The sequence below is a fragment of the Hemitrygon akajei genome, chromosome 12, assembly GCF_048418815.1.
Source record: "Hemitrygon akajei chromosome 12, sHemAka1.3, whole genome shotgun sequence".
Classification (NCBI taxonomy): Eukaryota; Metazoa; Chordata; class Chondrichthyes; order Myliobatiformes; family Dasyatidae; genus Hemitrygon; species Hemitrygon akajei.
This window is the reverse complement of record NC_133135.1, coordinates 50,601,623-50,625,302: the sequence shown is the minus strand read 5'-3', so window position 1 is coordinate 50,625,302 and position 23,680 is coordinate 50,601,623. Positions and strand designations below refer to the sequence as shown.

The 23,680-nt window shown below is 40.4% G+C and overlaps 1 protein-coding gene across 4 annotated transcripts in view; it reads left to right on the top strand.

Moving 5' to 3' along the window:
- LOC140736997 (uncharacterized) overlaps nucleotides 1-23,680 on the top strand; it is a 62,446-nt gene that overhangs the window by 15,293 nt on the left and 23,473 nt on the right. For all 4 annotated transcript variants that reach the window (XM_073063078.1, XM_073063076.1, XM_073063077.1 and 1 more), the window contains 2 exons: nucleotides 6,278-6,487; nucleotides 13,989-14,042. In XM_073063078.1, coding sequence (XP_072919179.1) covers nucleotides 6,278-6,487; nucleotides 13,989-14,042 — 264 coding nt within the window. The remainder of the gene's footprint in view (nucleotides 1-6,277; nucleotides 6,488-13,988; nucleotides 14,043-23,680) is intronic.

Genomic DNA, 23,680 nt, shown 5'->3' with positions numbered 1-23,680 from the left:
GGTTGGTGCATGGAATGCACTGCCTGAGTCAGTGGTGGAGGCAAATACACTAGTGAAATCTAAGAGACTACTAGACAAGTATATGGAGGGATTTAAGGTGGGGGAGGGGGTAATATGGGAGGCAGGGTTTAAGGGTCAGCACAACATTGTGGACCAAAGGGCCTGTACTGTGTTGTATTGTTCTATGTTCTATGAACCCTTCTTTATGGGAGAATTAAAGTGTGTTGTAAAAACTGGATATCCATGGTGAAGATGAGGGTTTGGGGGAAGGTGGAGGACATGTGAGGTGTTACAGATGGGTGGGACTGGTTTGGACAAGGGGAGACAGGATGGAGTTAAGGTATGAGAGGTAAGTTTGGTGGGGCAAGAGTAGACAGAAACAGTGGACCTACTACCAGGACAATTCACCTTGTGGATATTAGATAAGAGGTAGAAGTGAGAATAATGGGATTGGGACATTATCAGGTTAGAGGCTGTTGAAGAGAGATCTCCTGATGTAATAAGATCTATGAAAGTGTGGGAGATGATAAAATAACTGTACTATATTTGGCAAAGTCTTTGTTGAAAAACAAAATATCATATAAATTAACTGCTTTGCATTTGCTTTTCTGTCACTGGGAATGCTTTTAGATTAGCATTTTAAGTAGAAATATATTCAATATGAGATAAATTCATATGGTATATGCACAACGATGTTACCTCATAAGGTACATTTTACAAAAACCTAGACCAAAATTTCAGTTATTGGCTGACCTAGTTTAGAGGTCGGTTTCCTCACTACTTGTTGAAGTTGCTGTTAGTCAAGTCACTTTTATTGTCATTTCAACCATAACTGCTGGTACAGTACATAGTAAAAATAAGACAGCGTTTTTCAGGACCATGGTGTTACATGACACAGTACAAAAACTAGACTGAACTACATAAAAAACAAACACAGAAAATCTACACTACAGACCTACACAGGACTGCATAAAGTGCACAAAAACAGTGCAGGCATTCCAATAAATAATAAACAGGACAATAGGGCTTCGGGTATTGAGGAGACTGATAGCTTGGGGGAAGAAACTGTTACATAGTCTGGTCATGAGAGCCCGAATGCTTTGGAGCCTTTTCCCAGACGGCAGGAGGGAGAAGAGATTGTATGAGGGGTGCATGGGGTCCTTCATAATGCTGTTTCCTTTGCGGATGCAGCGTGTAGTGTAAATGTCCGTGATGGTGGGTAGAGAGACCCTGATGATCTTCTCAGCTGACCTCACTATCAGCTGCAGGGTCTTGCGATCCGAGATGGTGCAATTTCCGAACCAGGCAGTGATGCAGCTGCTCAGGATGCTCTCAATACAACCCCTGTAGAATGTGGTGAGGATGGGGGGTGGGAGATGGACTTTCCTCAGCCTTCACAGAAAGTAGAGACGCTGTTGGGCTTTCTTTGCTATGGAGCTGGTGTTGAGGGACCAGATGAGATTCTCTGTCAGGTGAACACCAAGAAATTTGGTGCTGTTTATGATCTCTACCGAGGAGCCGTCGATGTTCAGCGGGGAGTGGTCGCTCCGTGCCCTCCTGAAGTCAACAACCATCTCTATTGTTTTGTTCACATTAAGAGACAGGTTGTTGGCTCTGCACCAGTCCGTTAGCCGCTGCACCTCCTCTCTGTAAGCTGACTCGTCGTTCTTGCTGATGAGACCCACCATGGTCGTGTCATCGGCAAACTTGATGATATGGTTTGAGCTGTGTGTTGCAACACAGTCGTGGGTCAGCAGAGTGAACAGCAGTGGACTTAGCACGCAGCCCTGGGGAGCCCCTTGTGCTCAGTGTGATGGTGTTGGAGATGCTGAACCGATCTGGACTGACTGAGGTCTCCCAGTCAGGAAGTCTAGGATCCAGTTGCGGAGGAAGGTGCTCAGGCCTAGTAGGCTCAGCTTTCCAATCAGTTTCTGAGGGATGATCATGTTGAATGCTGAACTGAAGTCTATGAACAGCATCTGAACGTATGTGTCTTTTTTATCCAGGTGGGTTAGGGCCAGGTGGGGGTTGGTGGCAATGGCGTCATCTGTTGAGCGATTGGGACGGTACGCAAACTGCAGGGGGTCCAGTTATTGAAATAACTTGGATATTGCATTGCTAATTATCTGTTATAGTGTCAGTAAAGAGGATACTTTTTTCTCTTTTTTCATGTAACATTGATTGTGCTCTGTGAAGAATTTGTGCTACAGCTGGAATAAAAATTTCACATCATTACATGTGCATATATCCAGTCTTAATAGGTGAATTATAATAGGCCTTGTGGGATTGCAGAGTATTGAGTGTCATAGAGTTGTACAGCAGGGAAAAGGCCCTTCAATGCGTGTATGTCATGCTGACCAAGATATATATTCAAGCTAATCCCATTTCCCACCACTTGGGCCACATCTTCTAAACACTGGTCATCAGTTGATCTGTCCTTGTACTTAAATGCATTTAATGTGCCTGCTCAACAACTTCCTCTGGCAACTGGTTCTGTATACCTACTACTTGCGTAATGAATAAATTCCCCTCAGGTTCTTATTAAACCTTTCACCTCTATCCTTAAAAACTATGTCCTCTAGTTTTCAATTTCTCCAACTCTGGAAAAAAAAATTCACTTATCTTTACTTTTCATAATTTTTTATCCCTCTAAGTTCACCCCTCGGTCTCCTTTGCTCCAAGGAGGAAGGGCCCAGCCTGTTTAACCTCTGTCTATAATAGTTGCTCAAGTTCTGGAAACATTCTTGTAAATCTTTTTTGCAGTCTTTCTGATTTAATCACATCTGTATGATGTTGAAAAATAGTTTGAGTTAATGAAATCTCTACTTTGTTTCTTCTCCCCACCTTGTTTTTAGTAATGCAGTGCTCAAGAAATGGATTGTTACTGTAAATCATTTATAGTAGTCCATTTACTAATTACTGCATTATTTCAAGTTAACATACATTCCATGATAGCAAATTATGATTGTAGATTTAATTGCCAATTGATCAGGAAGAGGTGGCTCAGGAAGAAATAAAATGAATGAATGCTTGCAAGAATTATACCAATTTTAGCAACGATATGCAACACTTAAACAGAAACTGTGGGAAACTCTAGGCAAGTCAGATAGCATTTCCCTTAGATGGAGAGGCAGAGCAGAGTGAAAGTGTCAGTGTTAGAGGTCAGTCATTTTTCATTGTTGCTGGGAAAGATTAAAAATAAAAATGTATATTTTAAGATGCAGAGAAGGAGGAAGGAAGGAGAAACTTCAAGCAGGTCACAATAGATTGTTAGGCAGGGTTGATTAAATGGAAAATGGATGAGAGATGTTATTTATTTTTTGAGTACCACAGCACAGAAATGGGTCCTCTGGCCTACCTCAACCATGCTCGTCTACACTGATTCCATTTGTCTGCATCTTGAGTGTGTCATTCTGTGCTTTGCTTGTTTAAGTCACTGTATAAATTTCTCTGAACTGTACTAATTGTATCTGATTCCATCTCCTTCCCTGACAGTGAGTTCCAGACATCAATCACTCTTTTTGGGGGAGAAAAAAAATTCCCTTTTGCATCTCTTACTTTTCACCTTAAAACAATTGCTTTTGATCTCCCTACCTTGGGAAAAGAGATCATGAATATCTGCCCTACCTGTGCCTCTCATAATTTTATATACTTTTATCAGATCACCTTCTAGATCTCTTGGCTTCAGGAAAACAAACCCAGCTTATCCAGTCTCTCTCCATAATGAAAGTTCTAAGAAAGTAACAACCCCACTTGTATATTCTATGCCTGGACACGAAGGTGAGCATACCATCCACCTCTGTTACCACTTTCAGGGAACTATTTAGACTCCAGGTCTCTCTGTTCATCAACATTTCTTATTTCCCTATCATATTCAATTTTTAAAAGGCCTGAACAGATTAGATATGCCGAAGTTATTTTCCATGGTAGGGGATTCTAGGACAGAAGGGCACGATTTCAGGATTGAGGGATGTCTTTTTAGAGCTGAGATGTGGAGAAATTACTTTAGTCAGAGGGTGGTAAATCTGTGGAATTTGTTGCCATGAGCAGCTGTGGAAGCCAAGTCATTGGGTGTATTTAAGGCAGAGATAGATAGGTTCTTGATTAGCCAGGGCATCAAAGGGTATGGGGAGAAGGCAGGGGAGTGGGGATGACTGGAAGAATTGGATCAGCTCATGATTGAATGGCGAAGCAGACTCGATGGGCTGAATAGCCTACTTCTGCTCCTATATCTTATGGTCTTGTCATGTACATCTTACCCCTGTTTGACTGCCTTGCACTTGTTGGGGTTAAATTCCATTTGCCAGTGCTTTGGCATTTATCCTGTTGTAGGCTTATATAACCTTTCTTGCTATTTATAACACCACCAGCTTTTGTGTACTCTGCAAGAATTGGGGCTGCTGCTGGAGGGGAACCAGCATCTGGTAGGTACTTCAGTGACAGATAGTAAGAACTTAGAATCAAATGTGTCCATGTAAGTGTAAGACACAATAACGATAAGTTTAAGAAACCTTGGGTATTGAATGTTTGTTCGGGAAAAAAGAGGAAATGTAAATCAGGTACAGGAAATTGGCATTGAATGAATCCTTTGAGGTCTATAGGAGAAATAGGGGAGAAGAAAGAAATTGTGAAGGCAAAAATAGAGCATGAAAGATTTAAGAGAATCCTTGAAATTTTTAGAAGTATCTCAGAAATAAGCGGGTGGCTAAGGAAAGAGTAGGCCTCCTCAGGGACTAAAGAGGTAATCTATGTGTGGAGCCAGGCAATATGGCCAAGGTAATGAACAGTTCTCATTGGTATTCACTAGGCAGAAGGATGTGGAAGCTGGAGAGTTAAAGGAGGGATATGTTTATATTCCAGAACATGCCTGCATCAGGAAGTATGAATTGTAAAAAATATTGCAGCCAATTAGGGTGGATGAATCCTGAGGGTCTGATGAAATCTGTTCCAGAATGCTGAAGGAAACAAGAGCAGGGTTTTGACAGACATTTTTGCATCTTCCTTTATATTATCATGGACAAATTATTAGAAGACTTTTGGGTAGCTTATATTCTCCCTTTATTCAAAAAGAGCAGGAGGCTAAACCTGAAAACTAACAGCTGGTGAGCCTTGCGTTAGTGCTAGGGAAATTGTTGGAGAAGATTCTCAGGAGCAGGATTTATGTTCAGTTGTAAAGTCAGGAACTGAATCGAAGGGTTAGAATAGTTTTGCACAGGAAAGATCATGTCTCACAAATCTGATTGAACTTTCTGAGGAAGAAAGGAAAAAGTTGATGAAGTCAGCATGGTAGATATGTTTATGTAGACTTAAATAAGGTTTTTGATGAGGTTGCACTTGGTAGTTTGGTCCAGGGAGTTAAGGCACAAGAGATTCATGGTATGTCAGCAAGCTAGATCCAAAATTGGCTTGATGATAGGTAGAGCATTGTGGTGTATGGGTGTTTTTCTGATTGGAAGCCTGTAACAAGTGATGTTGAGCAGGGCTTGGTGCTGGGACTTTTGTTTCTAAATACTATATATAAATGACTTGGATGAGAATGAAGGTATGATTAGTAAGTCTGCAGAAAATTGTGGAATTGTAGATATCAAAGAAGATTGTCTAAGTATGTAGTAGACATTGGTCAGCAAGAAAATTGAGTGGAATGGTGGTAGCTGGAATTTAATGCAGGTAAATGTGAGGTAATGCAGTTTGAGATGTCAAATTCTGGTAGGATATATATATAAAATAAATGGCGGGACCTTGGGAGCATTAATGCACAGAAGGCCACATTCCAGAACCAGTGTATCCTACAGGCTATGAATGCCATTTATTCCATGCTGATTCCTGGAGATTGCTTTGCAGCTGAGATTATTAAAGCTGATGAGGCTTTTGTTGGCTGGAGATTTGTTATGAATCCTTTCAAGGCAGTATGTTACATAGATACAGGTCGGGCTATTCGTGCTATATTTATTACTAGTGGCAGAATACTTGGCTGGGGAGGGGTTGTGTTTTTCTGGCACTCTTAAAAATGTATTCTTCAATTCAAAGAAAATACCCCAGAGGTTATTGAAATGTTCACTCAAGGTGTTGTCTAATTTAATTTTCAAAGGAAGCAATAATTTAAAGTTTCATCAATAGCGTGCTAGAGGGTTATGTACTCCATATTTGCAAAACTCTGAAAATTAGGGTTTAGTGTAATTGGTTGTGTTATTTGAAAATTCTTTGATTAGTCATATATACATTCACCACAGCAGTTTATAAAAGCCTGAGTAGAATTCCTGAATTTTTATTTTGCCAGAGTTTTTGCATGCTATTTTGAAACCTGATGTCGTGGACGAGATCTTCTCCAATGCTCGATTAGCAAATGAAACTGATGTTGAAGTTTTGACAGACAATCTCACTGGGAAAGAAACTGTTCTACTGGATCCTGGAATTCAGTCAAATGCACAAATGTATTTCAGTGCTGGTGGATGGGCAGCTGTTGCAGCAACACTTGAAGTAATAGGAGGTGAGTGAAACTTCCTGTTCTCTCATTAACAGTGCAATATTGCTCCAGTTTACAGATTGTAGGCAAAAATGTCTTGCATGGAATGCATTTGACTCATAAATTACAGGTCAAATATCAGGTATTTTAACAAATGTTTTTTCATGAATCACTTTCATTATAGGGAATTGACGGCCCTTATTTCACATTTTAACCTTTCCTAGTTAGAATCAGAATCAGGTTTATTATCACCAACATGTGTCGTGAAATTTTTAAATTTAGCAGCAGCAGTTCAGTGCAATATATGATAATATAGAAATAAATAAATTACAGTAAGTATATATGTATAATGAAAATGAATAGATTAAAAATAGTACAAAACAGAAATAATATGTAGTGCCTATAAAAAGTACTCGCCCCTTGTAAGTTTTCATGTTTTGTTGTTTTACAGCATTGAATCACAGTGGATTTAATTTGGCTTTTTTGACACCACTCAATGGAAAAAAACACTTTCATGTCAAAGTGGAAACAGATCATGACAAAGTGATCAAACTTAATTACAAATATAAAACAAAGTAATTGATGGCATAAAGATTCACCCTCTTCAAGTCAGTATTTACTAGATGCACCTTTGGCAGCAATTATAGTCTTGAGTCTGTGTGGATAGGTCTCTATCAGCTTTATACATCTGGACACTGCAATTTTTCCCCATTCTACTTTACAAAACTGCTCAAGCTCTGTCAGATTGCATGGGGATCATAGGGAACAGTCATTTTCCAGTCCAGCCACAAATTTTATTTTTGGTTGAGAATGCTGGTTCAGTCCTAGGATATATTAAGTTTTGCACAGAAAACCTTCTTGCACACAAAAGATTATTAAGGTGTTTCCCAATCAAAAGCTGTGGATTAACAGCAATGTGAGGGTACTACTCAGGGAGTGCGATGTAGCCTTCAGGTCAGGAGACAAACAAGCCTACAGTAAAGCAGGGGGGAATCCTCACAGGGACATCATGGATGCAAGGTACAAATACAAATTGTGCATTGGAAATCAGTTTGATAACAACCCCCGCAGTATGTAGAAAGGTATCAAGGCACTGACAGACTACGAAACCAATAATCTGCTACTAGATGATGACGCCACACTGCCTGATGTCCTAAACCAGTTCTTTGCCCACTGGTACTCAGAGGGAGGAGGCTGTTCCTCTCATCAACCCACCTGATGGGTCCACACTGGTCCTTAAGCAACATCAGGTGAGATCCACCCTGAGGAAAATGAATGTGAGCAAGGCAGCTGGCCCAGACAGAGTGCCCGGCCGGGTACTGAAAGAATGTGCCGACCAGCTTGCTGACGTGTTTACAAGTATATTTAACCTCTTACTTCAACAAGCTGTTGGTCCATAATGCCTTAAAACCTCCACCATCATCCCAGTGCCCAAAAAACTCAGCTGTGAAGTGCCTGGATGACTATTGCCCTATAGCGCTGACACCCATAGCCATGAAATGCTTTGAGAGACTTGTGCTCTCACACATTAAGGCTACAATTCCACCTGATCTGGACAAACACCAGTTTGCCTACCAGACAAACCGCTCCACAGGGGATGCAATCACAACAGCCCTCCATATTGCTCTGACTCACTTAGAGGACCCGAACACCTAAGTGAGGATGTTATTTGTGGACTTCAGTTCTTCATTTAACACAGTCATCCCCCATAAACTGGTCAGCAAACTGAACACTCTTGGCCTTGGTTCCCCCCTGTGCTCATGGGTCATGGACTTCCTCACAGACCAACCACAGCAAGTTAGAGTTGGTAAGCACACCTCCACCCTCATCTTAAAAACAGGCACCCCGTAGTGCTGTGTGCTGAGCCCTATGCTCTACACACTCTTCACACATGACTGCACCCCCATCTACACCTCCAACTCCATAATTAAATTTGTGGACGATACCACAGTGGTTGGCCTGATCTCGGACGAGGATGAAACATCTTACAGGCTCGAGGTGGATCATCTGACGGAGTGGTGTAAGGACAACAACCTGGTCCTTAACACTTCTAAAACAATAGAGATGATCATTGACTTAAGGAGATTAAAGGACATAGTATACACCCCCCTCCATATACATGGAGAGGTAGTGGAAAGTGTGGAAAACCTGAAGTTCCTTGGAGTTATGTTGTCAAAACAGCTGACATGGACCACTAACACCTCACTGCTTGTAAATAAGGCACAACAAAGACTCTTCTTCCTCAGAAAGCTGAAACAGGCCAAACTCCCACAAAAACTGTTGCTTAACTTCTGCAGAAGCACAATTGAAACCATCCTGACCAACAGCGCCACAGTGTAGTATGCCAGCTGCACAGCCGCTGAGTGACAAGACCTGCATCGCGTGGTGAAGGCGGCCCAGCGAATTGTCAGGATGGAGCTCCCAGGACTGGACACCATCTATTCCAGCAGACTCAGGAGGAAAGCAATCAGCACAACCAGAGACACCACACACCCCGGCCACTCCCTGTTTGACCCGCTGCCGTCCAGCAAAAGGTTCAGGACACTAAAAGCCAGAACAAATAGACTGAGGAACAGCTTCTACCCCAGAGCTGTGGCCTCCATCACACCACTCCCACAGAACAATGACTGAAACTGTGAGCACACACAAGGACTCAAATACTTGCACTAATGGCACTTTGTGCATTACTGTGATATTCTGGTGCTGCTGCAACTTATTTTCTGCTATTTATCTATTTAATACTTTTTTTTATTATTGTCTTGTTTTTATCTACCACTTTATTTAATTGCCTGAGAGGAAGCTAAACAGAGTTTCATTGTACCTATGTATAATGACAATAAAGATCATTCAATTCAATTCAATCTGGAATCTGACTTGTCCACTCCAGGACATTAACTTTGTTGTTTATAAGCCATCTCTGTGTAGCTTTGGCTTTATGCTTGAGGTTATTGTCTTGCTGGAAAATATATCTTCTTCCAAGTTGCAGTTCGCTTGCAGACTGTATCAGGTTTTCCTCTGTATTTTACTGCATTCATTATATTTTCCAGCTTCACAATCTATCCAGAGTCTGCTGCAGTGATGCATCCCTACAGCATGATGCAGCCACCACCTTGCTTCATGATAGGGAACACACATAAAATTGAGACCCTTCAGCAGGTCTTGGTCCAAAACATCGACTGTACACTTTTCCATAGATGCTACCTGGCCTGCCAAGTTCCGCCAGCGTTTTGTGTGTGTGTTGTTTGGATTTCCAGCATCTGCAGATTTTCTCTTGTTTGTTCTCGGTAGGGATGGTGTGTTTTTGATGTTGTGTCATGTTTGGCTTATACCAAACATAGCATTTAGTCTGATGGCCAAAAATTTCAATTTTGGTTTCAACATACCAGAGAACCTTCTTCCTGCTAACTTCAGAGTCTCCAACATACCTTCTGGCAAACTGTAGCTGAGATTTTGTGAGGTTTTTTTTTCAATAGTGGCTTTCTCTTTGCACTCTCCCATAAAGCTACATCTGGTGAAGCACCCGGGCATCAGTTGTTGTGTGCGGAGTCTCTGATATCTCAGCCACTGAAGCTTGTAATTCATCCAGAGTTGATGGCCTCCCTCACTAGTCCCCTTCTTGCACAGTTACTCAGGTTTTGAAGATGGCCTGTTCTAGGCAGATTTACAGCTAAGCCATATTCTTTCAGTTTCTTGATGATTGACTTAACTGTAATTCAAGGGACATTTAGTGACTTGGACATATTCTTGTATCTATCTTCTGACTTGTGCTTTTCAACAATCTTTTCACGGAGTTGCTTGGACTTTTCTTTTGTCTTTGTGGTGTGAGTTTTTGCCAGGATACTGACCCACCAGCAGTTGGGCCTTCCAGATGCAAGTGCATTTTTACACCTTGATTGCATATGGTGATTTCAATTTAACTAATTATGTGAGTTCTAAAACTAATTGGCTGCACCAGTGATGATTTGGGGCGTCATATTAAAGAGGGTAAATAATTTTGTGTTTTATATTTGTAATTAATTTAGGTCATTTTGTAGAGATAGGTTTTCACTTTGACACAAAAGAGACTTCTACAGTTGATCAGTGTCAAAAAAAGCCAGATGAAATCCACTGTGATTCAATGTTGTAAAATAATAAAACATGAAAATTTCCAAGGGGGTGAATACTTTGTACAGACTCTGTATATTAAAAAAGAATATGAGGTAGTGTTCATGGGTTCAGTGTCCATTTAGGAATTGTATGGCAGAGGGGAAGAAGGTGTATCTGAATCACTGAGTGTGTGCCTTCAGGCTTCTGTACCTCCTTCCTGATGGTAACAATGAGAAGAGAGCATGACCTGGGTGATGGGGGTCCTTAATAATGGATATCGCCTTCCTGATCTTCCTTGAAGATGTCTTGGGTACCACGGAAGTTAGTGCCCAAGATGGAGCTGACTAATTTTAAGACTTTCTGTATCTTCTTTTGGTCCAGTGCAGTTGCCCCTCCATACTAGACAGTGATACAGCCTGTCAGAATGCTTTCTGCAGTACATCTATAGATGTTTTCGAGTGTTTTAGTTGACAAGCCAAGTCTCTTCAAACTTCTAATGAAATACAGCTGCTGTCTTGCCTTCTTTGTAGCTGCATTGATACTTTGGGTTCCAGGTTTGATCCTCAGAGATCTTGACATGCAGGAACTTGAAATTGCTCAATCACTCTCTTCAGATCTGATCCCTCTATGAGGATTGATTTTTGTTCCCTTGTCTTACACTTCCTGAAGTCCACAGCCAGTTCTTTCGTCTTACTGACATGGAGTGTAAGATTGTTGCTGCTTCACCTCTCACCTAGCTGGTATATTTCATTTCTGTACACCCTTATCTCCATCTGACATTCTACCAACAATGGTTGATTCATCAGCAAATTTATAGATGGTATTTTACCTTTACCTAGCCACACAGTCATGGGTATAGAGAGAGTAGAGCAGTGTACTAAGCACATGCCCCGAGGTGCGCCAGTGTTGATCGTCAGTGAGGAGGAGATATTATCACAGTTTGCACAGATTATGGTCTTCTGGTTTGGGAGTCAAGGTTCCAATTGCTAAGGAAGGTACAGAGGCACAGGTTCTGTAACTTATCAATCAGGAATATGGGAATGCTGGTGTAGAACATCAACAAACAGCATCCTGACATGGGTGTTTGTATTGCCCAGGTGATCTAAGGCCATGTGAAGAGCAATTGAGATTACACCTGCCATAGACCAATTGTGGCGATAGGCAAATTGCAGTGGGTCCAGGTCCTTGCTGAGACAGGAGTTCATTCTAACAATGACCAACCTTTCACAGCATTTCATCACCATAGATGTAAGTGCTACTGGGTGATATTCATTAAGGCAGCTCACACTGCTCTTCTTAGGTACTGGTATAATTGTTGCCTTTTTGAAGCAGGTTGGAACTTCTGATCGTACAAGTGAGAGGTTAAAGAAGTCTTTGAATACTTCAGCCAGTTGGTTAGAACAGGGTTTTGGAGCCTTACTCATACTTCATTGGGGCCTGTTGCATTCTGAGGATTCACCCCCGTCCCTAAAAGACAGCCTAACATCTGCCTCTGAAATAGAGATCACATGGTCACTGGGTATAGCAGGGATCTTCACAGCTGTAATTATATTCTTCCTTTCAAAGCGGGCATAGAAGGCATTGAGCTCATCTGGTAGTAAAGCATCGCTGCCATTCATGATACTGTGTTTCGCTTTGTAGGAAGTAATGTTTTGCAAATCCTGCTAGAGTTAATGTACATCTGATATCACCTCCAGCCTTGCTCGGAATTGTCTTTTTGCTCTGGAAATAGCGCTCCACTAGTCATACTTGGTTTTCTTGTACAGACCCGGGTCCCAAACTTAAATGCCACAGATCGGGAACAGCAAGTTTTCGTAGGCACACACTCATCCATACAGGTTTTAATGAAGTTGGTAATAACTGTGGCATGCTCATACCGATTCGAAGATGAATGCCTGGAAACAGTCCAGTCCACCAATTCAAAGCAGTCCTGTAAGCACTCCTGTGCTTCCTATGTCCATACCTTTCACATTACTTCTTTAATAAAAATTAGTTGTGACACAGATTAGTGACCTAAGAAATCATATGGTCATAATGATTATTCTATTTAAGAGAGGCTGCATGAAGACATTAAATTCAGAAAGTAAGTAGGGCAGAAGATGACAAAAGAACAAATTGGAAAAGTAAGAAATACATTCAACAAATAGAGATATGATGAAGAAATATACAAGAGACAATATGCAGTAGTGTAGTGGGTAGCACAACACTTTACAGTACCAGTGACCTAAGTTTAATTACTGATGCAGCCTGAAAGGAGTTTGTACGTTCTCTCTGTGACCGTGTAGGTTTCCTCTGGGTGCTCCGGTTCCCTCCCGCAGTCCAAAGACGTACCAGTTGGTAGGGTAATCGGTCATTGTAAATTGTCCTGTGAATAGGCTAGGATTAAACTGGGAGATTGCTGGGCAGTGTGGCTCGAAGGGTCTCAAGGGCTCATTCCACGTTGTATTTCAATAAAATAAAAAACAAATAAAATCTTTGAAATCTACAGCACAGGTGAAAGGCACTGGTGATATGCTGAAAGATTTCCAGATTATTTGTTTTTAACTCTTTGGTTTGTGGGTTCAACCAATTACTTTCTATGTGTATTGAGAGCTTCTGCCTCCATTACTTTTCCACTCTCCAAGTGAATTATTTTTCTTCCCAATTGTCCTTTAATTCTCTGGGTTGTCTTGAATTGATGACTCTTGATTGTTCACCTCACTGGTATATGAAGCAGGCTGTTCTCGTCCATCTGCAACCCCATACTCTTATGTACTTTCATTGAAACTCCCTCAACGTTCTCTATTCCAAATAAAGGGGCAGCAGCCAACCAATCTTCTTTCATTATAACTAAAAATGCCTTTCTGTTAATTTGCTCGGAGATCTCTTACTGATTCTCTTTGATGCTGGATCTCTTTGATAGTGTGTAGTGATCAGAGCTCGAAACAATACTCTAGCTATGATCCAACTAGAGTTTTATGAATTTCTCTGTAACCTCCTTGCTTTTTTTTGGCTTTATCAATTAAAGATAAGTCTCCTAGATGCTTTCATAAGCTTCTTATCTATCTGTTTCTCTACCTTTAGGGGTATCTTGACATGTACTCTGGGATTTTTCTTTTCCTCTGTGCTTTAGAGCATCCTATTGCTTCTTGTGTATTTCCTTGCTATGTCTCTATTCCTTGAATGCATTTCTCTCACTTTTACAAATTGACTTCTTTTGTCATCTTCTACCCTATCTGCTTCCTGACCTTGATGTCTTCTTGTAGCCTCTGTTCAGTAGCATAGTGGCTATGTCCATATGGTTTCTTAGGTCACTAATCTGTGTCACAACTGATTTTATTAAAAAAAAGTAAAACATCTATTTGGGGGAACAGGCACTTCAAAAATTAAGTATAATTGTTTTAACTTTAAAATTGAGTTTAGAGAATAATATTTTTAATAACATTGTTCTTAATAACAGAGGCCTTGGAAAGGAACAAAGGTTGCCAAGATATGGAAGATTCAGTAACAGAAGGTAATTTGTATCTTCGCAAATATTTTTTATTATTTCAGTCTATTGAATTTTCACTGCAGGTTCTTCCCATTATGAATGCTAATATAAGTAACCAAGTTCATTTAAACAAGTTGAGGTAGAAATTCAAAGTTTGCTACTTGCATTGAATGCCCTTCAACGGTTAAGGTTGCTCATTGTACTCTACTACTGAAATTTAACCCCATCGAAGTTAATGAGAAAAAATTGCTGTACCTTTGTAATTGCGTCATGAGACCTTGCTGCACACAGTCTGTCTACCATATCTCCCACTATGAAACTATGTCTATATTGCAAAATTGCTTCCTTAGTCATTAAGCACATTGTGGAAAAGGCAATATATGTAAATACAAACCTTTTAAAATTTGAAATGTATGGTTATTGATTAGCAGTATTGAATGCATATCCAACCTAATGTGGGCAAGTTTAATCTTCTCCTTTATTGCAAATTTTTTTTTTCTAATTTAGCTAATAATTCAGTAAGCTGACGCTGAGGTCTGGAGCTCAGAGATAACAGCTTGACAGTTTGAAAATTTGCATTTGGTCTGTTTTAGAAAGTAAAGTAGTAATAGCAATGAATGACTATGAAGCTCAAAGAAAGTCAAATGGATCAGTAGAGCCTTTTGTGTAAGGGGCTTGAATTTTGACATATAGTGGTACAAATCTAGTTGTCTGCTAACTGCCTTTTGAAGTAATCCTAACCAGCTATTCAATTGTATTAAACAGTTTGCAAAAAAACAGTGGAAAGGACCCCCTTAACTGCCATCTAGATATTAAAGCAGAACATGCTGAAAGCCGGCACAGCATGTAGGATCCTGGATTACTTGGAAACTGGTGCCAGAATTGTTGGAGTCTTTTGGCTACTGTTGTGTCATCTTGTCTAGAACACTTCTTTCTCTTTGGGATGTATATATCCTGTGTCTTCCGAATTACTTCCAGAAATTCCAGCCATTGCTGTTCTGCTGTCATCTCTTCCAGTGTTCTTTTTCAATCATTTCTGGCCAACTTTTCTCTCATGCCTCTGTAATTCCCTTTACTCCACAGTAATACTGATACAACTGACTTTAGCTTCTCCTTCTCAAAATTCAGGGAGAAGTTGATCATATTATGATCACTTACCCCAAAGGGTTTTTTTACTTTAAGCTCTCTAATCAATTCTGGTTGATTGCGCAACACCCAATCCAGAACAGCTGATCCCCTAGTGGAGTCAATCAATAGCTGCTCTAAAAAGCCATCTTTGTAGACATTCTAGAAACTCCCCATGTTGGAAACCAGCACCAACCTGATTTTCCCAATCTACCTGCATAATGAAATCCCCTATGACTAATTGTAACATTGCCCTTTTGGCATGCATTTTCTATCTCCCTCATGTTGGAAATAAGTTATCTCCTAATGGTTGGACGTCTGTTATCTCAGTGCCAGAGCAAGTCTTAGACTTTGTTCAGTAGTGTACTTAGCGCAAGTACCTTCAAATGCTGCATCCAGCTATTTTCGGCTTCCTCATCAGCTACCTTGAGATCAGAAATCGAGTCGTTTGGTCCTCAACATATTCTTTTCAAACTGCAGTCTCTAAGATAATAAACTACCCGTCCATCTAAAAACACTAGTGTTGACAATTGGTCAGTAACATAAGTTACAGTCTCCAAAAGGGAAGTCTAACAATATTGCCTTGAATTCACGTCATTGAATTCTCTCTATCCCCATTTATCACCATTTTGAATTAATGGTGACAAGAAACTGAACTTGGCATGCCACATATTTCCACAGTTACCACAAGCTGGTATTCTGTGGTGAGGAGGCAGGCTTAGTTTTTAATAATTTACAAGTGTCTTAGCTAGTTTTCTTAAAACATTATCTTTAATACTTTATGAAGCAGGTTTTAAATGTCTCTGAATGCCATTAAATGACATTGTTTTTAGAACCACAGAGTCAAGAAAGGGTTTTTCTTGGCTATCAAGGCTGTCACGGGCTTATGAGACAGGACTTATAGTCATTATTTGGAGACCCTGCAGTCCTTCAAACTGATGTCACTGCAGTATAGAACACAGGGCCAGCAGGATAGGTTCTCAGAAATGATGTGGTAAAAATGCATTTTGAGATTATTCTGAGTAGTATATTTAGAGATGATATGTGATCCGTTCATGTTCTGCTTGTAAACTCAAACTATAAAAAATTCCATGAAATATCAGAGGCTTCAGAATGTGGGTGCATTGCAGAGTAACAATAACTAACCTGTTTAGTTATGGCAATTACCTGAAGATGCACAAGATGCCTTGTGCAGGAAGGCACAGAGTCGAATGTACTTCCTAAGAAGGTTGGCGTCATTCAATGTCTGTAGTGAGATGCTGAAGATGTTCTATAGGTCAGTTGTGGAGAGCGCCCTCTTCTTTGTGGTGGCGTGTTGGGGAGGAAGCACTAAGAAGAGGGACGCCTCACGTCTTAATAAGCTGGTAAGGAAGGCGGGCTCTGTTGTGGGCAAAGTACTGGAGAGTTTAACATCGGTAGCTGAGTGAAGGGCGCTGAGTAGGCTACGGTCAATTATGGATAACTCTGAACATCCTCTACATAGCACCATCCAGAGACAGAGAAGCAGTTTCAGCGACAGGTTACTATCGATGCAATGCTCCTCAGACAGGATGAAGAGGTCAATACTCCCCAATGCCATTAGGCTTTACAATTCTACCGCCAGGACTTAAGAGCTTTTTAAAGCTATTATTAATGCTTTTTGAGATGGTGATTTAGATGGATATCATATTTTTTTTACTGAGTTAAGTATTGTATGTAATTAGTTTTGCTACAACAAGTGTATGGGACATTGGAAAAAAGTTGAATTTCCCCATGGGGATGAATAAAGTATCTAACTATCTATCTATCTATCTATGTTATCACATTGCACTCATATAACTCGTTTACTGCTTCCTTTCTTTGGGAGGTGGAAGGTATGAAGCAGTTTCTCTGCGATATACAGCCATTGCAGGTTCAGTCTGTTGACTGCCTTTTTCCAGTGTTATAACTACTTAAACTGGTGACATCTTGACTCAGCTCACTGTTGACTTGTGTCTCTTTAGTTGATCCTACTTCCACTCCTGAAATAAATATATCATATTTTCTTTCAGCTTGTTCTGATAAGTTTCTCACTACAATTTTGGTATATAGTCAATCTAGGCACTTTGGAATTCCAGGTGATGCAGACTTGTACTATCTCGCCAGTATCCCACTTATGAGTGTTGTACTTGTGTATTGGTTTTAACACTCACCTTCTCATTATTTGAAATGCTTTATGCATTTTCTCAATGACTTGCTGCAATATAAATCATAATTCTCCTTTTGTTTCAGCTGCTGCCTTTCCACTCTGCTCTAAGCTAGGCTATACCAACTTCGAGTGTATTCAAAGTCCATGATGCATCAACAGCTCTGTTGGGATGAATCTTGTCCTAGAATAAATGTAATTGTATCAAGTTAGCAAACCAATGATTAAACTGGAACAACTTTGGAAAACTTGCTTTTTCAAGGCTTTTTTCAGAAAACATAGAGGTGTTCTGCCTGCACTGGTAGATGTTCGAATGTATGGGAGAAAGTAACAAATCTTTGGTACCATTGTATCACGTGAAATGTTCAAGCAAAGATATGGTGAACTGCAGTGCATTGGCTGACACCAATTATTCAGGTATATCATATACCTCAAAACCCAACTCAGTTCCTCAATAATGGAATCTGGTGTTGTGCAAAATCCACAGATCTACTTTCATTCCATTTTGAGAAGTTATCTGTAGGTCTTGTCATTGTCTTTTGTGACAGAGATCAATGCAGACTCTTCAGTAGTGACATTGATGACTTGTACATCTGTTATGATGTCTTTAATGGTTTGTTCTGTACTCTTGACAGATTCTAAATGATGACATTAAATCTCCCGGAAATAGTCTTCATTAGTTACACTGACAGTTTGTTCTAAATGTAATTCTTCCAAAATCTGTTTTCTTGGAGGATATGGGGGATAGCTACTGTATTCATTATTATTAATGAAGTGACAGCATGATGATCATTGGAAGATCATTATACAATCTAGTTGAGTTAGCATGGCATTACATGACAAATTAAAGACATTTATTTAGGATGCCGTCAAGTACGAGGTGTTGCACTTTGGTAGGACCACCTAGGGTAGGTATTACACAGTGAACGGTAGGGCACTGGGGAGTGTGGTAGAACAAATGGATCTGGAATACAGGTCCATAATTCTTGAAAGTGGTGTCACAGATAGACAGGATTATAAAGAAAGCTTTTGGCACATTAGCCTTCATAAATCAATTTATTGCGTACAGAGGATATGTTGAAGTTGTATAAGATGTTGGTGAGGCCTAACTTGGAATATTGTGTGTAGTTCTGGTCAGCTACCTACAGGAAAGATGGAAATCAGTTTGAAAGACTACAGAGAAAATTTACAAGGATGTTGCCTGGTCCTGAATTATAAGGAAAGATTGAATAGCTTAGGACTTTATTCCTTAGAACTTAGAAGACTGAGAGGAGATTTGATAGAAGTATACAAAATTATGAGGAGTCTAGATAGGGTAAATTCAAGCAGGCTTTTTCCATTGAGGTTCGGTGGGACTACAACCAGAGGTCATGGGTTAAGGTTGAAAAGTTTAAGGGGAACATGAGGGTAGTCGTCTCCACTCAGAGAGTCGTGAGAGTGTGGAATGACCTGCCAGCACAAGTGGAGCTCGATTTCAATCTTTTAAGAGAAGTTTGTATAGGTACTTAGATAGTAGGTGTATGCAGAGCTGAGGTCTTGTTGCAGGTCGATGGAAATAAGCAGTTTAAGTGTTTTCAACATGCATTAGATGGGCAATAGGGCCTATTTCTATGCTGTATTTCTCTATGGCTTTAATTCATTATTTATTGTAATGAGGATGGAGGGTCAACTCAAGTTTATTGTCATGTGCACAAGGAATGAAGGTACAGGCGACATACAGAATATAAATTATACATAACATTATACCGTACCGCGGAAAAAAAGACTGCAAACCAGACTGGACAGCCAGTAGATATAGTTTTACCAGTTAGCATTCAAGCTGAAAACTCAAGGCATGAGGGAAAATGTATTAAAATGGATGGAGGATTGGCTTACTAACTGACAAGAGAGTCTGGATGAACAGGTAATTTTCACATTGCTAGGATGTCATTCATGGGATGCTGTAGAGATTAGTACTAGTGCCTTAACTGTTTACTGTGTATTCTTCAATCTATAGTTGTCAATCAGATTCTGATTTAGGCATATGCTTACTTATTTTTGTGGGGATATGGTGCTTTGGAGAGGTTTCACTAATTTGAATCCTGGGATGAAGGGGTTCTTCAATGAAAGATTGAAGACATTGGATCTGTTTGCAGTTTAGAAGAATAACCATGTAACATAATTTCAGAATAAGAGTTCATCCATTTAAAGTGGAGATAGAAATGAATCTTTGGGAAACCTTTATCCTAGAGGATTGTGGAGACAAAATTATTAAACATATTCAGGATCAAGCTAGGCTAGTATTTCATGAATAGGTGATTTGTGAGCCATTGAGAATAGTGGCAAAATAGAACTGAGGCCAAGGTTAGAGCAGCTGAGTTTTGATCTAATGGCAGAGCAGGCTTAGATGGTGGGGGCAGGGTGGGGTGGGCATATTCTCCTACTTGCAATGTTTTTTACTCCCCATTTCAGACATCCTTAGTCAGCTGACAGTGTAAGTCATCTATTATCAAATCACCATTTTACATATTTATCTGAATCTGTCCAAACTTTAAGATTACTTGTAAACTTGTTCTGGAAGAATATGATGCTATCTTGTCCAATGGCTTAATGCAGCTCTGACTGAAAAGTTATCATGTAGTTTGTCATTGTTAAAATATGTGCTTGAAACTGTCAATATCTTATTATCTTTATGGTCTTATAGATAAAACTTCTGTTTTTAAACAGTTTCGTTAATTGATCTTTGATCTTAACTGGGTCCTACCCAGTAATGTTAGTCACTCAGTCAGCAAAAAGTATCAATGATCAACATTGTAACTTTAAAATCTTCTATCTTTTTAGCATTGCCATTGTAGGGCAGTTGTCAATCAAATTAAATTTTGCATTATCTGCATCTATTCTGATGTTCTACAAACTCCCTCTGTACCTTCTTATTAGAAAACATACCAATCTGTGCAATTGCTATAGATTGGTATACAGCTGTGGATTTGGCTGTTGGGCATAAGACTAAGACACAGGAGCAGAATTAGGCCATTCAGCCTATCGAGCCTGCTCCACCTTTCCATCATGGCTGATCCTGGATCCCACTTAACCCTATACATCTGCCTTCTGGCCATATCCTTTGATGCCCTGAGCAATCAGGAAATGATTAACTTTTGGCTTAAATATACACATGGACGTGGCTCTACCGCAGTCTGTGGCAGACTTAAATATGTGGCATTCCACAGATTTACTACTCTCTGGCTAAGAGAATTCCTCATTGCCTCTGTTCTAAAGGTTGCCCTTCAAATTTGAAGCTGTGCCCTCTAGTTCTGGATACCCCCACCATAGGAAGCCTCTTCTCCACATCCACCCTATTTAGACCTTTCAACATCAGGTAGGTTTCAATGAGATCCCCCCCCACCCCTACATTCTTCTAAATTCCAGTGAGTACAAGCCCAAAGCTACCAAACATTCCTTGTATGTTAACCCCTTCATTCCCAGAATCATCCTTGTGAACCTCCTTTGAACTTCTTCAATGACAGCACATCTGAGATATGGGGCCCAAAACTGTTGACAATACTTTAAGTGCAGCCTGACTAGTGTCTTATACTGGCTCAGCATTCTGTCTTTGCTTTTATATTCTATTCCCCGTGAAATAAATGCCAACATTGCAGTTGCCTTCTTTACCACAGACTCAACTTGTAAATTAACCTTCTGGGAGTCTTGCACAAGAACTCCCAAGTCTCTCTGCGCCTCTAATGTTTGAACCTTCTTCCCATTCAAATAATAGTCACCCTATTGTTCCTTTTAGCAAAATGCATTTCCCAACACTATTACTGTGCAATTGCATTGCTTCCTTAGCACTACCTATCCCTCCACCTGTCTTCATATCATATGCAAACTTTGTCACAAACTCATCAGTTCCATTATCTAAATTATATGCAGTCCGTAACTTCGTTTGTCAGCCACAGTTGCCTATCTCTGCCACTTGAGATCTTCTTCCCTTGTTGGGACATACCTATCCTGCGCCTTGTGAGCTATTCTCAGAAACTTAAGCCATCTCTGCTCTGCTGTCATTCCTGCTGGTATACTCCTCCAATCCACCTGGGCAAGATCCTCTCTTATGCCCCTGTAATTCCCTTTATTCCATTGTGATACTGATACATGTCAGTTATGCTTCTCCCTGTCAAATTGCAGTATCAATTCAATCATATTATGATTACTGTCTTCTAAGGGTTCCATTACGTTAAGCTGACTGATAAAATCTGGTTTATTACACAACACACAATCTAAGATAGCCTTTCCTGAGTAGGCTCAAGCACAACCTGCTCTCAAAAACCATCTCATAGGCATTCAACAAATTCCCTTTCTTGTGATGCAACACCAACCTGATTTTCCCAATCGCTTTACATATTGAAGTCCCCTATAACAATTATGTCATTACCCTTATTACATGCCTTATCCAGCTCCCTTTCCAATCTCAACCCCACATCTTGGCTACTATTTGGAGGCCTATATATGATTACCCTAATGTTTTTTTTACCCTTGTAGTTTCTTAACCCCTCCCACAAAGATTCGTCATTCTCTGACCCTATATCACCTCTTTCTATAGATGTAATTCCATCTCTTACCAACAGAGCCACACGACTGTCTGTCCTTTCAATACAAAGTGTATCCTTCGATGTTAAGCTCCCAACTGTAGCTTTCTTTTAGCCATGTCTCAGTGATGCCCACAACATCATGCCAACCAATCTCTACAATTGTGCCCTAAGTTTGTCCACCTTATTCCGAATGCTACATGCATTTAAATACAGCATCTTCAGTCTTACATTCTTCGCCCTTTTGAATTCCACCTCTGGTACAATTTAACTATTTGCTGTGTCTGCGTTTGTACCCAGTCATTGGCTTGACCTTTCTTACACTCGTGTTAAACCCATCATCTACTTGTAAAACTGCTGGCACATCTTCAGCTCTATCATACTGGTTTCCATTCCCATGCTATATTAGTTTAAACCACTCCCAACAGTGTTAGTAAATCTGCCTGCAAGAATATTGGTCCCCAATATTGAATTGGTGATTCAAGTTCAACCCGTCCCGTTTGTACAGGTCTCACCTGTCCCAGAAATGGCCCCAATTAACCAGAAATCTGAATCCCTGCTCCCTGCTTCAATTCTTCAGCCACGCATTTATCTACTACCTCATTCTATTCCTATCCTCACTGTTGCGTGGCATAGGAACAATCCCGACATTACTACCTTTTGAGGTCCTGCTTCTCAGCTTCCTTCCTAACGCCCTGTACTTTTTTTTAGGACCTCCTCCCTTTTTGTTCCTATGTTGTTGGTACCAATATATCCCACGACTTCTGGCTGCTTACCTTCCTTTTTCAGGATATTGTGGACACGTCCAGAAACATCTTGAATCCTGGTATCTGGGAGGGAAACTACCATCCACATTTCCTTTTTGTATTCACAGAATCATGTAACTGTTCCCCTGACTATAGAGCCCCCTATTACTGCTGCCATCTTTTTCAGTTCCCTACCCTACTGAGCCACAGGGCCTGACACAGTGCCAGAGGCATGGTTGCTGTTGCTTCCCCCAGGTAGGTCATCTCACCCAACAGTATTCAAAATGGAGTACTTATTGTTCAGGGGGATGGCCACTGGGGTGGTCTCCACTATCTGATGTTCTCCCCTCCCTCCCCTGACTGTTTCCTGTAGAGTTGGGGTGACTACCCCCCTCCCCCCCGGTGCTCCTGTCTATCACCCCTTCACTTTCCCTAACAAGCCGATGGTGGTCAAGTGTAGCTCCAGTTCCCTAATATGGTCTTTAAAGAGCTGCATCTCAATGCACCTGGTGCAGATGTGGTCATTGGGGAGGCTGGGAGTCTCTTGGGAATCCCACATCTGGCACCCGGAACAGAAGCCCTGTTGAGCCAAAGACTTATTACTCTGACTCAGGACTATGAATATGACCACTCTCACAATATCTGCTCCTCTGGCTATCTTTTATAGAGACTGGGTTTTTAAAAGCTCTTTGTTGGATCTGCGCGGGTATGCTCCTGTTGCATCTGCAAAGTATTTTAATCAATGGCTCCTGTTGGAAAAACTTCCTGTTGCCATTGTCCTTTTTTGTGTTGTGTATAGCACTTTGTCTTCTTTAAAGAACAAGCATATGGTGAATGGCTGACACTAGCGAAGAATTCATGTAACTTGTACTGTACTCACCCTATTTCTAGAAGGAGGCTTTCTCTACTGTTTTTTTAACTGTGCATTTCTGTTATGTTTGTGCTTAGTGATGGATGAAATCATCAGTATTTTTCATTTCTATTTGTTTTGATTTCTTAAACCAACTCAAAAGTGAAATTTATGCCTAATAATCGAGACTGGATTCAACTGTACACCCTTCATATTTT